At 55.3% G+C, this 15,871-nt stretch overlaps 8 protein-coding genes across 8 annotated transcripts; 5 read left to right on the top strand and 3 right to left on the bottom strand.

Moving 5' to 3' along the window:
- Nucleotides 1-1,603: 1,603 nt before the first annotated feature.
- PG997_011694 (uncharacterized protein) lies at nt 1,604-2,635 on the top strand (the record flags this gene model as incomplete). Its single annotated transcript, XM_066816009.1, has 1 exon — nt 1,604-2,635. One exon carries the CDS (start codon nt 1,604-1,606, stop codon nt 2,633-2,635), a length of 1,032 nt encoding a protein of 343 aa, XP_066665299.1.
- A 1,173-nt stretch (nt 2,636-3,808) lies between these two features.
- PG997_011693 (uncharacterized protein) lies at nt 3,809-4,949 on the top strand (the record flags this gene model as incomplete). Its single annotated transcript, XM_066816008.1, has 4 exons — nt 3,809-4,193; nt 4,264-4,474; nt 4,543-4,670; nt 4,729-4,949. 4 exons carry the CDS (start codon nt 3,809-3,811, stop codon nt 4,947-4,949), a joined length of 945 nt encoding a protein of 314 aa, XP_066665298.1.
- A 570-nt stretch (nt 4,950-5,519) lies between these two features.
- Nucleotides 5,520-6,410, top strand: PG997_011692 (uncharacterized protein; the record flags this gene model as incomplete). Its single annotated transcript, XM_066816007.1, has 1 exon — nt 5,520-6,410. The coding sequence occupies one exon, from the start codon at nt 5,520-5,522 to the stop codon at nt 6,408-6,410; it is 891 nt and encodes a 296-aa protein (XP_066665297.1).
- Nucleotides 6,411-6,714: 304 nt separating this feature from the next.
- Nucleotides 6,715-7,297, bottom strand: PG997_011691 (uncharacterized protein; the record flags this gene model as incomplete). Its single annotated transcript, XM_066816006.1, has 2 exons — nt 6,715-7,088; nt 7,159-7,297. 2 exons carry the CDS (start codon nt 7,295-7,297, stop codon nt 6,715-6,717), a joined length of 513 nt encoding a protein of 170 aa, XP_066665296.1.
- A 993-nt stretch (nt 7,298-8,290) lies between these two features.
- On the top strand, nt 8,291-9,160 carry PG997_011690 (uncharacterized protein; the record flags this gene model as incomplete). The annotated part of the gene is made up of 1 exon (XM_066816005.1): nt 8,291-9,160. One exon carries the CDS (start codon nt 8,291-8,293, stop codon nt 9,158-9,160), a length of 870 nt encoding a protein of 289 aa, XP_066665295.1.
- A 961-nt stretch (nt 9,161-10,121) lies between these two features.
- Nucleotides 10,122-10,340, bottom strand: PG997_011689 (uncharacterized protein; the record flags this gene model as incomplete). The annotated part of the gene is made up of 1 exon (XM_066816004.1): nt 10,122-10,340. The coding sequence occupies one exon, from the start codon at nt 10,338-10,340 to the stop codon at nt 10,122-10,124; it is 219 nt and encodes a 72-aa protein (XP_066665294.1).
- Nucleotides 10,341-11,711: 1,371 nt separating this feature from the next.
- On the top strand, nt 11,712-12,441 carry PG997_011688 (uncharacterized protein; the record flags this gene model as incomplete). Its single annotated transcript, XM_066816003.1, has 2 exons — nt 11,712-12,188; nt 12,244-12,441. The coding sequence occupies 2 exons, from the start codon at nt 11,712-11,714 to the stop codon at nt 12,439-12,441; spliced, it is 675 nt and encodes a 224-aa protein (XP_066665293.1).
- Nucleotides 12,442-13,144: 703 nt separating this feature from the next.
- Nucleotides 13,145-14,974, bottom strand: PG997_011687 (FAD-binding domain-containing protein; the record flags this gene model as incomplete). Its single annotated transcript, XM_066816002.1, has 5 exons — nt 13,145-13,406; nt 13,489-13,865; nt 13,923-14,320; nt 14,405-14,618; nt 14,687-14,974. 5 exons carry the CDS (start codon nt 14,972-14,974, stop codon nt 13,145-13,147), a joined length of 1,539 nt encoding a protein of 512 aa, XP_066665292.1.
- Between the last annotated feature and the right edge of the window lie 897 nt (nt 14,975-15,871).

Here is a 15,871-nt window from a genome sequence, read left to right as displayed (position 1 = left end):
TTGGCTGACGGATCTGCAAGCTCCATGCGAAGGGACCGCTTGGAAGACTGGCAGCAGGATGCCTCTTCCCCGATCAACCAGACCCTTCCTTGGTCTCAGCAACAAGGCGCGCATCAGAAAGCCAAGAAAGGCAAAAGTTCTGCGTCATCGACACTGCGGACATTCGATAAGCAATTTCGGGCGTAGTACTGGCGAGAGTTCATACATGGTGGTTGGAACAAAAGGGGTACATGAGGGGTCAAGGGTCGATATTGTACATAGTGTTCCCTAAAAGTTTCGCGCTACATATCAACCGCGAAACAAATAAAACATCACAAATGCACACTTACAGGAACATATAAGTTTCATGTGAGCTGTTTCAACCTGTCCGTCAGCCACTCGACTTACGACATGTCAAATGCGAAGACCTCGTAAAGCAACGCGACATAGTATGATTTCTAGAAGAACGCAGGCCGTTGCAAACGATGTAGTGGTATCCCTCCGTTTTTGACTTGTTCACCAAATACATAGCGCTGGAAGCCCGTGTCGCTGCCTGAACCAATCACTGGCCAGGCGAACGCCAAGAACGGTGACCCGAGCGTGGCGCATCCCTATAGGTTACAGGCGGATGATGACACAAGGCAGACTTACACAGATGTGTAGATTGCCAAGGCATCATCTAAACGCCGGACTGCAACCCCGAAGGCACACTGCGTCAGGGAATGTACGGCTCCCAAATCAGCTGGTCGGTACACGCTAACCCATGAGTTCCAAAATGCGAGCCCGCCCTTGCGGCTAGAAGCTAATGCAAGGTTATGGTGGTGCAAAGTCGGCCCACCGTGTTTGGAAAAGGATATTATGGCTAGTGCTTACGGAGTACGTGACATCGGTATGCCCTCGAGATATCCAGGGCGTCAGCTGCTGTCTTCGAATTTCCAGTGATAACCTCAAAGCATACCGAAGCCATCGATGCAAGACGGGCGTTAGATAGAAGACAATGACGATTGGCTCTTCCGGTACACTTAGGCACGAACATGCACCCGAAGGGACAAAAGAGGAAGACGATGAATCACAGAGAGATCACCGGTTAGGCGACGAGATACCTCGGAGCCTGGAATCGCTCAAGGCCTCCTCGGAAGCTTCATCCAAAGCGTACGTTATATCTCAAACTTTACCTACGACAGTCACCCAGTCAAACATATCCGCGATGATGGCACCCGAATACACATCGGCAGTGGCGACGAGCGAGCAAGAATTCAAGATCGATGGAGTAACATTATCAGGTGGCAGTGAATCGACAGGCACAACCTGTCATTGTCCATGTGCGAAAGCGCTACGGGACGAACAGGCCCAGCAGCATACATCAGATGGAGAAGGTATGTCCTCATTTGGCCGTGACCTCACCGGCAAAGAATTTCCGCTTACTCGATTCTTGAGGACAGACCACATCAACACAACGCATCTAGCTGATGCAAGTTTTCGGTGGGCAGCCACTGATTGCCATGAAGCTTCGTGGGACGATGTTTCATCTTATCCTGGCTTCCCAACCGGCTTCTCTGAAGTCGAATATTGCGAAGCGCCTTCGTTTATGTCAAAGTTATTCCCTCTTACGGGGTTCAGTCAAATGTTTCCCGAGATCGTTGACCAGAACGGCATCTACCAGGCTATCGGGACAGGCTTCCCGTCTTGTTCCCTTAACGAGAACAAGGATGGTGACTATTCTTTTGATTTTGAGATGCCCATGTTTGAAGTACCACCACCGTCAGAGACATGTTCACCGGACTCGAACTATGGCAACTCCCCTTCAGTTGTATCATCAATCGCGGAAAGCCCCATCATGGGATCGTATGCGCAAATCCGCTCGACCAGGAAGCGTCCCCAGGAAGAACCGATCGGTTACGACTCGGACTCCGACACGGAATCGCGGTACAGCTGCAACAAGAAAGCGAAACACACCGCCGACGACCAGCTCTTCGCATGTCCCTTCTTGAAGCGATACCCCCTGCGGCACCGCGACTGCTCCAAGTACACCTTCAAGCGCGTGCGCGACGTCAAGCAGCATCTGAACCGAACCCACCGAACGCCCGACTTCTACTGCGCCCGCTGCTGGGACATCTTCCTGAGCGCCAGGGAGCGAGACGAACACGCCCGAGACGTAAAGTGCCAAGTAGTACAACACGCCGGCAACCGCCAGATCTTCGAGGGCGTCACGGAAGAGCAAAAAGAGCGGCTGATGCAGAATAAGGGGCACAACAAGTCGCACGAGGAGCAGTGGTTCCTGATATGGGACATTATCTTCCCCGGGACTCGCCGTCCGAGCAGCGTGTACCGCTACAACCCGCAGGAGGAGGCCGTGATGCTGCTCCGCGAGGTCTGGAACTCGAAGCAGCGCGAGCTACTGGCCGACGTCAGCCAGGCGGACAGCACGATCCACTTCCTGATGGAGAAGCTGTTCGACCGTCTCGAGTCGGAGTCGAGGCTCCCGAATCCACCGGTGCGCAAGCCGAGTAAGCAGCAGGCTGCACGGAATTCAAGTTCTGCGGACTATCTGAATATGCCTACTGGCGGCACGCTACAGTTGGGCGAGCTCATGGACGACACTCCCATTCAGTTCCCAATCTCGCCGCCGCATGAAGCCGGTTGCTCCGAGTTCTAATCTTAAGATCGAGCGAGGACAGCTAGGAGATAGTCTGTGATGGGTTGTTTGCGGCCACAGTTGGACCGGGGCGTCGATTCTTCAGACTGACGACTCTGTTGTAGTCTAATAGTGTCAAATGTGGCTCTGGAGGCTGCCCGTCATTTAAGCTTCCGTTTCTTTTGTTTCTGTTTTGCTAGATTGTGTTTCTATTTTCCTTGTCATTTTGGGTACTTGTGCATTACATGTCTTGGCGATCTCATTGTTCTGTCGGTTTGAGGGGAGAAGGGAGGGGGTGGATGGTGTAGTGCTCGCAGTAGATCACTCTACGTGTAGCAGGGAGTCGGGAATTTATCATGAGGATATAGCTAGCTAGGTTGCGGCAGCAATAGCCGCGTGGACGGCGTCGCCCACTCACTCGTTTTGAAAGTACTAGACTAGGGCGAAGAGTTTGTCTGGTCCCATGATTCTGCTTCAATGTTCACCCCCTATCCTTTTCTATGATACGCGTCGAAAGCTTTCGAAATCTCTTCTCCATGATGCCAGCAGTACGAAGAACCTGACTAGGTCTGAACCAGGAGATGACTATGGAAGTGTCTTGATAGGGATATCTAGTTCTAGGCACTTCGTAGATTGCACCAGCCATTCTCAACAACTGAAATGAGATGGAGAGGGTGTCGGTGTCATGGCTGTGTTGTATCTATCATATAATCATGTCCATTCCTGCAATGCAATGAAGCCTTCCAAGGCAGGTTAGTTTTCAGGACAGACATTTCGGTAGACAACAGTTCCATCTTGTGATACCAAAATACCTGATTCTGATAAACAAGCACCAAAGCACCGAGGGAACACCAGGATAATATATAATACGGCACCCATGTTAGATAAGTCAACAATCATGGCCGATATCTGGAGTGAACAGTTGACGGCCTCAGTTGGCCTATGGCCCAAATCCGGCCAATGACGTGCTGAGGGAAGGAACATGCAGAGGGTGACTTATTGCCGGGCAACACCGTAGCAATTTCCATCTTGCAGAAGAGGCAGACGCGTTCAGGCAACATTGGAGCTTTCAATTCACTTATCGCCGCACGGGCTCAATTGACCGATCCATTCTGGCTTCTCTCAACAACCATTTACTTTTGTGCAATCTGTTGTTGTTCAATCTGCTGTTCAATCTCGTGTAACACCACCAACATGACCGTCATCGAAGACGTCCCCGGCGTCGAGATCAGCATCGCCGTCGCGGGCGCCCCGGCCAAAGAGTATGCCGATCCCGAATTGGAGGAGGTTCCTAACAACCACAACTCCTTCCTCTCGTCCGTCTACATCGAGTGCCTCGACGGCCAAGAGTTCGCCTTCCGCTACAAGGTGGACAGCACCTACGACTGGGGCTACAAGGACCACGAGCTGAAGTTCAAGTTCTACATTGGCGGCAACCTGTGCGACCGTCGTCCCCATATCAAGGAAATGGCTACGCGCTCTGGTCCTTTCGTTGGTGAGCTGAAAAATCAGGTCGAGTACAACCAATCGACCAAGAAATGGTACAAACAAAAATTTGTGTTTACCGAGGTCGAGAAAGGTATGCAACCTAATCCCATCCCCTGATGCTATCGTCTGCTGTTATACGTACCCGCTGACCAAAGTGCTAGTCGACGATGCCGACAAGAAAAGAGTTGAAGAGGACAAGGAGATCGCAAAGCACCTCGGCGTGCTGAAGGTGGAAGTGTGGCGCGTCAAAGTCCAGATCTATGACAGGCAACTCCCTTCCAAGACTGGTGCACCTAGCAGCTCCTATGACCAGGGCATTACTACCATCGCCGAGAAGGCCTTGAAGGGTAGGGAGATCTCCCACGGCGCCGGGTGAGTACTTATCCATCCCTGTTGGCTGTAAGATAGTGACTACTGCTAATCAGCCCAACCCAACACAGCCTCGACGAGGGAGAGCCCATCGAGTATAAGCCCTCCCGCAACGCCCTCGGACCACGTGAATGGGTCAAGTACCTCAAAGAGGACAACGGCCAGATGGCGATCTATCTGTTCCACTACCGCTCCAAAGGTAAGAAAGGTCTCGACACCTCTCTCTGCCTCTGTGGTTGCTAATCATCTTCACTCAGAGGCGCTCAAGAAGGAGCGCATCGTCGCGCGAAGCCCATCACCGCCACTCGCTTCAGGCGGGGATTCAGAAGAGGAGAAGAAGCCGGTTGTCAAACGGGAGCGCAGCTGCGATGCCTTCGGCTTGGACGATGAGGCCTCGGTCAAGTCCAGACGCAAACGCATCAAGCCCGAGGAAGATGAAGAGGATCTGGAAGTAGTGGACCTCACGGGAAGTTTCTGAGGAGTGCTACTGAGGACTCATGGCTGTGGTATGCCCGAGGGGATTTGCTAATGCTCTCGCATGACTGTGTCGTACTGCAACACCGATCCGGGGTGAGACAATTTGGTACCACTAGCATAATGTCGTCTTCGCAGTACGATTTGGTGTATGTTGCATCTAAGTGGATCACCTGGTCTGTAGATAGTTCAATGACTATGTGATGTATCGTACGAAAACAACCAGCAGGATACAACGAGCGTGTTTCACGTGTTTCCTGCGGGAAGAAGTAGCAAAGGTCACCCACCAGTGGGGCTCATGCAGTCAATCGGACATAACAGATGACCGTCCTGGTCGTCGTTTCAATCGCCGATGGTGACATATGCGAATAGTAATTGCCTACATACATATATCAAGCAGCCAAGGCGTGTCGTCGCAAACTGCCAGAGGCGTTCCGACCCAAACATACATCTATCCCGTTTACAATGTCGTCATACCCGACAAAGGCGCCCGAGAATGGTGGGTCATCCTTCTCCCTCCCTTCACCCTTCGTTTCAAAACACCAGTCAGTGAAGCACTAACATCGGCCCCCAAATGTCAATTGTCACAGGCGTAAACTTCACTTCCAAGATCCACACGGAGCCGTACCCCTACATCACCCAGTCCCAGCACGCCGGCCACAACGTTCTCATCACCGGCGGCGCCCGCGGGATCGGCCGCGCCATCGCCGTGGCTTTCGCCCGTGCCGGCGCCTCGGGCATCGCGGTAGCCGACATCTCCGAGGAGGCCTTTGGCAACCTGGCCGCCGACCTGCTGGGCGCGGCCAAGGCGAACGGCCACAAGGAGTACCCGCAGCTCATCCTGCACCAGCTCGACGTGGCGGACGAGGCCAGCGTGCAGAGATGCGCCGCGCTCGTCCGCGAGGAGTTCCAGGGTCGTCTTGACATCCTCGTCAACAATGCCGGCTACATGACGGCCGCCCTCTCGATGCCCGAGTCGGACCCAGACACGTGGTGGCGCACATTCGAGGTGAACCTCAAGGGGCTCTACCTGATGAGCAAGTACTTCGCGCCGCTCCTCGTCGCTTCCTCGGGCGGAGGGCAGATGATCAACATCAACAGCGTCGCGGCGCACAACCTACGGCCCCACGCGAGCGCGTACGGGACCAGCAAGCTGGCGGCCCTGAAGCTGACCGAGTTCCTGATGGTGGAGGCCGGACAGCAGGAGCAGGGGTTGCTGGCGTACTCGGTGCACCCGGGCGCGGTGCTGACGGACCTGGCGCGGGACGGAATGCCGGCCAAGACGCTCGCGGGGCTCACAGACGGGCCAGAGCTCGTGGCGGAGACGGTGGCGTGGTTGACGGGAGAGCGGCGCGAGTGGCTCGCAGGGCGATATGTTAGTGCGACGTGGGATATGGAGGAGCTGATGGCGAGGAGGGAGGAAATTGTGGAAGGGGACAAGTTGAAGGTGCGGTTGGTGGTTTGAGAGGGGAGGATCAACTGATGCTTTGGTGCCCTGGATGCATGACGGATAGGGTGCGGTAGAAGGCTGTGTGTGGTACATTGCGGCACTTCCTCATCTGCGCACTTTCTGTCTATCTAGCTTGATGCGCCGCTCTAGAACCACGTCAGATGCGCATCACGGTTGTATTCTCTTCTACCCTCGTTTCTCCAAGTCTAATTGTTTTCCTCTATCAATTCTGTATCCCAAAACGCCAGCATGTAAATGGTATCAATCGCATCTTGTCTATCCTTCTAAAGTTTTCTGTCTTTATGTTCCGTCTATCCTTCTATGCACCTTTCTCCGTAGCCTCGGCCAACTTCTCCTTGAGGAAGTTCTGCGAGAAGCGCAGGCACTGCTCATACGCCGTCTTAAAGCCCTGGTTGCCGCCGTAGTACGGGTCGTTGACCACCTCGGCCTTGTTGGTCGAGCCGCCCGCGTACTCGCCGAAGAGCATGACTTTCGCTTTCTGGGAGCCGTTCTTCTTGACGTAGCCGCGTTGGAGATCGGACAGGTTGGAGCGGTCCATGGCGAAGATGTAGTCGAACTCGTCAAAGTCGGAGGGGCGGACCTTGCGGGCGGCGTGGGCGTAGTCGGTGATGCCGTGCTGGGCCAGGGTGGCCATGGTGCGGTCGTCGGGGTCGTCGCCGGCGTGGTAGGCGCCTGGGGGATCAACGTCAGCTTAGTCACCCTATATCCCAGGCAGGGTGGGAAGGAAGTAATTGTCCCTTACCTGTGCCGCAGGAGTCGACGGTGCCGATCAGGTCCTTGTAGGGCGCCTCTTTGGTGAGGGAGCGGAAGACGCCCTCGGCCATGGTGGAGCGGCAGATGTTGCCGAGGCAGACGAAGAGGACGGAGATCTTCTCGGGCATGACGGCGGTTTGCTTCTTGCGTTGAGAGTGTAAGTGACTGGAAGGCAGGCAGCAGGATTGAACGAGTGTTGGTGTTGAGAATGCAAGCGGTGATTGACAAACGGCAGACCGCAAATGCTTTTGTTTGGTGTTCCGATTGCGACCCCACGTCCCTGGATTTACTGACTGACGTAGCTTCAGTGGGTGCTAACCTTAAGGCTGAGTGGCAGCTGTAGTGGGGGTTGGAGGGGCCTATTACTAAGAGCGTCGGGGCGCTGTGGAAACTCGGAAATCACTCTTCCTCTGGCTATGCATCCCGACTTTCCAACCTCCTCTCTAATCAGAACCTCATTGGCAATGTGAAGTACAATTTCAGTAGACCATGGGTGGCTTTATTGAAGCTGTTATCCTTGAAAACCGAAGACATGGCTGCCAGCTGTCTGGGTCGGCGCACGTCTACGGCGCATCTATGGCGATCACCTTCCAACAAGCTCAAGGGAATGCCCGTCCCGGCAATCTGGCAACTCGCTGAAGCACCTCATACAGGGGCATACCTTGCATTGACAGACAGCCTTGACATAGATTTCTTCCAGAAGGATGTTTCTTGATGCGAAGACGAACACGAGCGACATTTGGAACGAGATGGCTATCAGATTGGGTTGAGCACTAATCTCAATGGAGTCCGTCCACGTGCGCGTTTCAATCCAGCGGGTCATGACGCCACGACTATGACGATACAAGGCTATCGATCGCGTCTGTCGCCAATCTCCCGTTGAAGATTTCAGCGCCGCTAGTCAGGACAACAATCCGACTCCTAGCAATCCTACATCCAATCCAACTACCGACTAATCAAGATGGCCGCCGCGCGCTTCGTCCTCAACTGCGCCAAGGAGTCGGCCGGCACCATCCCGCTCCCCAACCTCTGCATCGGCACCTGGGCCTGGGGCGACTCGGGCACCTGGAACAACGCCACCGCCGCCGCCCGGGGAGGCCCTCGACGGCGCCTGGTCCGAGATGCGCAAGCAGAACCTCAACTTTCTGGACACGGCCGAGGTCTACGGCCGCGGCGAGTCCGAGCGCATCATCGGCCAGCTGCGCCAGAAGAGCAAAGAGGAACAAGACTTCGCCGACCGCCTCGTCATCGCCACCAAGTTCCTCCCCATCCCCTGGCCGCCCACGCGCTTGCTGGTGGGCAAGGGCATCCCCGACGCCTGCCGTGATAGCCTCAAGCGCCTCGGCGTGGAACAGGTCGACCTGTACCAGATCCACGGCCCCGTCCACGTCTTCAACTCGATCGACGCCGTCGCCGGCGGTCTGGCCCGCTGCGTCGAGCTGGGTCTGACCAAGGCGGTGGGCGTGAGCAACTACAGCCGCGACGAGATGATCCAGATGGACGAGGCCCTCAAGAAGCGGGGGCTGCGCCTCGCCAGCAACCAGGTCGAGTTTAGTCTCTTGCGCACCCTGCCCTCGGTCGGCGCCGCCGCGACGGGCGGCGTTTCGTTGCTCGAGGAATGCAAGAAGCGCGGGGTGGTCATGATGGCCTACAGCCCCCTGGGCATGGGCCGCCTCAGCGGCAAGTACTCGGCCGAGAACCCGCCGCCGTCCGGACGGCGGTTCAGCAACTACCCGATGACGCAGCTGTCGCCCCTACTCGAAGTGCTGCACCGCGTGGCCGCGGCGCACGGCGTCAAGTGCAGCGCGGTCGCGCTCAAGTGGGTGATCCAGAAGGGCGCGATCCCGCTCGGCGGCGTCAAGAGCGCGGCGCAGGTCGAGGAGAATGCGCGGGCGGCGGGGGAGGAGTGGATGCTGACCGAGGCGGAGATGGCGGAGCTGGAGGAGCATGCGATTCTGGGGAAGACGAATATGATGTGGCAGCACGGTTGAGGGGCGTAGTAGAGTCTGTTTTCGAGTATTTTCGGGTGCGAGTGCTTTTTTTACTTAATATACTAATAATTGACATTGCATCGCGATGGGACCATCCGTCTTGGCGCACTTGGCCGACATTGGCTGTCTCGGTACAAGGTCAGCCACAGGGTTCAAGGGACCCTTCTGGTTCTGATCAACTACCCCCCTTTTGGAAGCAATGTGGAATCGAAGAGCAGCTCACATGATCACTATCGAACCAAGAACCTCTGCCCGGGTCCAGGAGGGGCATTTGGCCTTACGACTTTTCATTGACCAAACCGTTTGGCTACATGGCCCAAGAAGCATGCATCCGTGTCTCTGGTGGGTCTGAACGTCTCCTTCTCAAGCACCCCGACCCGAATTGTTCATGTCTCTACTACGCCATCCCCCAATTTTGAACAGACCGCCGTCGCCGGGAGGTCCGGAACATCTTCGAAGGAGGAAATCTCGACGGCCTGTCTCTAGGCGGACGAATAGGTCGCCCTCCCTTCCGCCGCCCCAGCATTGCCACGGCATGGTACTTTCTGCTTCCAAGGTAGGGTGGAAGAAATCCCGGACAAGCCCCCGTTTTGCCATGCGAATCCAGCAATTGTTTGGTCACCATCATCTTCCTAAAATGGGTCGCTCGTTTCTGTGTCCCCGTTCGTTGTATCTACTTCGGCCAAGGAGTAGTGTGACTGATCCGGTAATCTGCGCAAATTACCGCATACTTTCCCATATCGCACAAGAGGCCTCAATGCCATGGCCTGGCCCGGTAAGGAGGCTCAGGTTGTGCCGTCGAGAGAGGCTGAATCGCCATCACCCCTTATCGTGTTCTCCCTTTTAAACCAGTTGCTGTTTTGGCCCGTGACGTATTCCGGACTAACGGAGTCGAACGGCCATTCGAAGCTGTAAGGAGTCCTACGTTCGCCGTCACTCTGCTAAGGAGCCCCTCCTGCCACTATTTCCTCGCCTTTGACTGGGACCGGACCGTGGACCAGTTGGCGATCGGCCAGTCGATTGCGTACGTTCTGTCCATCTGCAAAGGGCATAACTTGAGCACGTTGATCTCCCCAAACACCCGGATAATGAACCTTGTGACGTCGCCGCAGACCTCCTCGTACAGCCTGACGTCATCAACCGGTATTAGTCTCGAATCGTCCTTGGGGCCTAGCAGCATGCCGAGGACGGAATAGATGTGGTCATGTGGAACTGAGACTCGCAACCCTTTCTCCTGCTGAAGCAAGTCTAACAGTAGTCTTGCGGGCGGGTGGTTCACCTGGCCCTGTCGGGGTGCGTGATAGGATCTATCGAGCAACTCCAAGCTCCAAAGCGCTTTTTGAGGGTACTGCTACTTGGAAGCTACTGCAAACCTGTTGTCGCGCTGGGCTGCGCAATGGTACGCACGTTGTTCCAGATTTAGGACAGATCCAGCGAAAGTCTCCCAGGGCGCGGAGAATGGAGGGAAGCAGACCGTCATCTGTCTCGAGGCATACACTTCTTGGCTGGGCCCAGATTCGTCTGAACCAACCATGGTCCAGGATACCTCTTCATAGTTCCGTTTTGTGCCTGGAACAGGCGAGTGCATTCAATCGCTTTAGACCGCACTGGTCGTGGCAGTGCTGCGTAAACCCCTCAACGGCTGATGGCCCTCTGAGCCATACGTATACGGTGCTGGCTTTGGAATATATGCTCTGCACCCGGTCAGCTGAGACGACGTTTCCACATTGTATTGCCGATGGATCCACAAGAAGTCGATCCAAAGGTAAATGTCCCGGAATGTGCCACACAGGTACTGAGGTGCCAGAGTGGCGTTGCGAGATTGCCGCGCAGAAGAATTTGCGCTCTGCCGCAGGTACAAGGGAGAGGATTTGAGAATGTATAGACAGTATGGATAGATAGTATGGTGATGCAAAGAGCTGGTCACACGCTGGATGGGCTGTCCTGGCTTTCTGAGTGCGTACAGTCCTCGAGATTCAATCCGAAAACCACTCAGTTGGCTTAGACATGTCTCCTTGAGCTTCCATCAGTCCGATCCTAGTAGTCTGTATGCTGTATGAGCAATTACGACATCCAGCCGTACCGCCGTGATAGTTCCATGCCCGCCACGGTCGCTTCCAGGTTGAGCACCAAAGAGCGGGATGGTATTTGGGTGCGAGTTTTCTATCCCTGCCTTACTTGAATTCAATGGCAACATTTGCAATATCGAGGTTCCCAGAGGGCAAGGTATGATACCCAGTGACTTCCTCCTAGGCATGAGGTTAAACTGCATCTATTTTGAGTCAAATTTTTGGTGTATATTGTGTTATGGACCAGCAAAGTCTATCGGTGTGGCCGGCCTTCTCTGCGCCCCCTTCCCTGCGCTTCCCACCCCTCCCCCTTTTCCGTCCAGGCTCACCCCTCGGCCCTTTCCTCTTCTGCCTCCTTGAATTCTGCACACAAAAGGCCGCCCTCGCTCTCTCCCTCACCTGGTTGAATCAAACATGCTAACAAGCATCACACACAACGCCACAAAACATCCCTTACGTAGCATTCCGCCAACTTTTCCAAGATGCACTTCTCCACTGCCGCCGCTCTCCTCTTCGCCGCCGTTGGCACCATCAACGCTTTCCCGACCAACGCGGTCGACGAAAGTTTCGATGCCGGCTTCGACAGCTACGACGGCTTCCAGGTCCCCGACGGCACCACCGATGGCGTCTACTCCGTCCTCGTCCACGCCAACGGCACCGAGGAGCTCACCCGCGTCGGCGACGGCGTGGACCCGGCCACGGCCGATGCCTACCTGCACGGCGAATTGGGAGCCGTAGAAGCAGACGGAGACGCCGGTCCCATCGACGCATTCGGCCGCCCCCCAGAACTTGGTCATGCATTGGGACGTCGGCTGCTACAGCCGCCAGAACAAGGTCCGGCTCCAGCAAGGCCAAGAAGAACAAATAGTGCCCTTCGACCTCAGCGACTACACGAACGCCATGCTGTAGCTGGACCTGCAATGCGTCGACGGCGCCCGGCCGGTGGCCCCCAGGCAGCTGTACTTCTCCGTCTCGGGCTGCGTCGTGGCCTACTACTGCAACTTCTACAAAAAGGATACGGCGCCGTGCACGGCCAAGCAGCGCGATGAGGCCTTCTCCGTGATCGCGCAAGAATGCGGGGACCGCATTGCCGGGTCCGCGAGCGAGCGCCGCACGCCGGAGAAGAAGAAGGCCAAGCAGTATGTCAGCTACGGCTACGAGAACCATTGCAAGAAAGAGGGCCGCGGGTTCTGCGGGCACTACCACAATTAAGTTGGCTCTTTTCCTTCCCCGGCTGTCGACTTGGCGTTGGGGGGTGACCGGAGAGTATATAATTTACCGGGCTTGGGAAGCAATGGAATAGGGAGCTTGTTGGGACAAGGACGGCACTTAGGGTCTAAGAATTTCTTGTACGACATGTTCCCGAACTGCCTATGCTAATCGAGCTCGGAGGCTGCCAGAATGGTCTACCCGAATATTAGGTAGTATGTTGACAATCCAAACTCAGCCCCATAACCGCGATTTTGTTGAAGTCACTGCAATAGAGCAGGACCATGGTGACCGTGCACATGACACAACAATTGAGGAGTGCGACGGTAAGGGCAGAATACGGTTGAGCAAGAAGCCGCGAAAGCCTCGGCATTATCTGCTTGGGTAGGTAAATCGATACTATCATTCGGCTCATCGAAGCTGTCCCATGTCACGACGGTAAAACAGTCACAACAGTTGCAGCATTTAAATCACTTGCTGCAGAGTAAACACAAAGTTAATGCTCTCACTTATCTCGGAACTTTGAATGCATGATTAAATAGCAGCCGACATGAAGGTCGAAACGATATCGTACAAACCATTCAACTAACTACCACCACACTTGCTCAACGACTGCCCCCATCAACAGCACTTTCCCTCTACAACGGTAGCATACAAGATGAGATGGAAAAGCAACCACCCAGGGTGCCTGACCATCCACAGCGGCTTAGGCATCCCGGATCAGAGGGACGTAGTACCGGAACTTGTTGTGCGGGTCGTACGCCTTCTTCAGGCTCAGCAGCCTCTCCAGGCGCCACGGCTCGTACCCGTAGATGGACTCGAGCGACTCGTCGCCGAGGCCGTAGTTGACGTACGTCGTCGGTCGCCGCGTCAGCTGGCCCTGGTTCCACATGTCGACCGCTTCGCGGGCCCACTGCACCGCCGCCGCGTCGAGGGAGGCGTCGGGGGCGTAGTTGACGGAGATTTGTCTGTGGTACATCGACACAAGATTAGAATTTTGTTCAGCTTGTTCCAAGACAATGGAAGGGTGATTTTGATGTGAGATCTTACAGGAGAAGGTAGTCGTCGCGCATGGGAAACGCCGACGAGGCCGGGTCCTTGGCGACGACGCCGTTGACGCCGTAGCTCTCCATGACGACAAAGGTGCCCGCGAGGCCCGGGTAGGCGGCCGACTTGTCGACGAAGTGGTCGAAGATCTGGCGCTGCGTCGTGACGTTGTACAGCTGGGTGCCCGCGGTGCCGACGACGTGGTTCAGGCCCAGGGCGCACATGGGATCGTCCAGACCGGTGCCGGTGGCGGGGAGGATCTCGGGGTAGGGGATGTTGGCGTCGGTGACGTTGACGGGGCCGAGGTTGTCAAAGGGCGCCAGTTTGGCCTCGACGTCGGCTTGGGGGCCGATGTAGGTGAAGTCCCACTGGATCACGGGCTTTTTGTAGATAATTGTTAGCGAATATCAGGGACAGCAGCGAGTTCGTAGACTAACCTTGTTAGTATCGAAAGCCTGGTTCCAGAAGTAGAAACCAAAGTTCAGCATATGGCTCGTCTGGTTCTTCTCCTCATCCACGACATTCAACAACTCAAACAGCCTCTCGAGCTTGTCCTCGGTGAAGATGTACGTCTTGTGGTACCACGTCTCCGGCCCGCGCGGGTAGATCTTGAGCTCGAAGCTGGTGACGGCGGCGAAGTTGTGGCCGGCGCCCTGCATGGCCCAGAAGAGGTCCGGGTGCGAGTCGGCCGAAACGGTGATGGCGGTGCCGTTGGCCAGCACGGCGTTGATCTTGAGCATGTTGTCGCTGATCAGGCCGTGCTTGTTCTGCAGCCGGCCATGGCCGCCGCCGAGGCCGGGGCCGAGCATGCCGACGCAGGCGCAGCTGCCCGTGGCTGTAGATAGGAATACATGTCAGTTACTGGGTCTTGAGATGTTGGAATCCCTTGGCGAAGCTAGAAGGTGGTTCTTATGCTTACTCGTCACGTAGCCCCGTTCCCAGAGATAGTCAATGACCTGCTGATCAAAGGTACCTCCCTGGAACAGACCGTACGTCCCATCCTCGCTGATGGTGATGTTTTGAAGGAGACCCACGTCGATCTGGATGCCGTTGAACTTCCCCTGAGACACGGGCAGACCGTGACCGCGGTTCACCACGTAGAAGTCGACGCTGTTGCGGTCGGCGTAAGAGATCTAACGGGTCATCGTGTTAGTAAGAGAATTTTCTGAGACCAGGCATGATGGATACTGGGGACACTTACAACAGCGGAAACATCTTCCTCCTTGCCAACCTGAACTACAAGCTTGATCTTGGGGGGCATGAAAGCCTGGTACCTCAGCGTGAGTTCCTTGAACTCCTGGTCCTCGGCGCTGTAGATGTGGGAGCCCGGCGAGATCAAAACGCCCAGCTCTTGCTGGACCTGCTGCATCGTAAGTTCTGCCCGGGTCTGTTTGGAAAGGCCATCAGGGCAAGACGGGCGAGGCAACGCGGCTGCCAGGGAAGGCAGGGCAGCGAGGCCGCAGGTGGCTAGGAATTTGAAGGAAACCATGCTGGCTAATGTGGTCGTTGATGAGGATGAAGAAGCTGTTGTCGAAACTGGAAACTGAAGACATCTGCTCGGCTTTTGTATCCAATGCCTCTCAATAGTCCCATACCCATTTAAAGTCTGCCACCATGGATTTACCCTCGTATGCCTTCACCATCACACGGGAGATCTCATTTTGCTCCTCCGGAATATCACCACAGCCTTCACTCAATTTCGCCTCGCCGCACAACCCGCACATGGGTTCCCACCTGAGCCCACATCGTGACCACTGCGGCTGAATTACCACAAGGACACCCTACTGGCCTACCCGTCACCATGGTTTCTGTCTATTTTCTCTTACACCGATATCAGTCGCCACAGCGGTTCAGCGCAGCTAGAGCTGAGAATCCTGTAGGATTGTACGGCCTGAACCAATCGGGGCATAATCTATTAGTTGCAAGATTCCCGCTCTCGCTGAGTGGCTAATCTGGCGAGGTCTAAAAAAAGATTGAAACCCGCGTGGCTCGGGGTTTTCTCCCCAACACCATATTGGCCAATTCCGCTACGACTAACATGTTGATAAGAGAGATGATCGTAATTTGATACTCCGTTCGGTTAGATTCGAACTACCCGGAAAACCGGGACGCGGGACGGGATGGTGGAAGCAGGGGTGCCTGAGGTGAGGATCTCCATGTCGCAATTAATTGAACACCAATTGCATGACTTATTTGTATGGGACTATGAGGTCTAGATGGCATCGGGTCATTCTGAGCTGACATGATGGGATCGTAAGCAGACCCTGTTCATATTACACTGCTACTACGGAAGTGTCAGTGCAGAGCTAGAGAGAAGTATCCATGATCATCGACCATCTCTTACTACAACTGCAAAAGACGACCATCTTAAGACTCGCAGAGAACA

Source organism: Apiospora hydei (assembly GCF_038363865.1).
Source record: "Apiospora hydei strain CBS 114990 chromosome Unknown utg000008l_segment0_segment0, whole genome shotgun sequence".
In the NCBI taxonomy this organism is placed as follows: Eukaryota; Fungi; Ascomycota; class Sordariomycetes; order Amphisphaeriales; family Apiosporaceae; genus Apiospora; species Apiospora hydei.
Note: the sequence above shows the minus strand (reverse complement) of the source record. Positions and strands in the feature narration are given on the sequence as shown.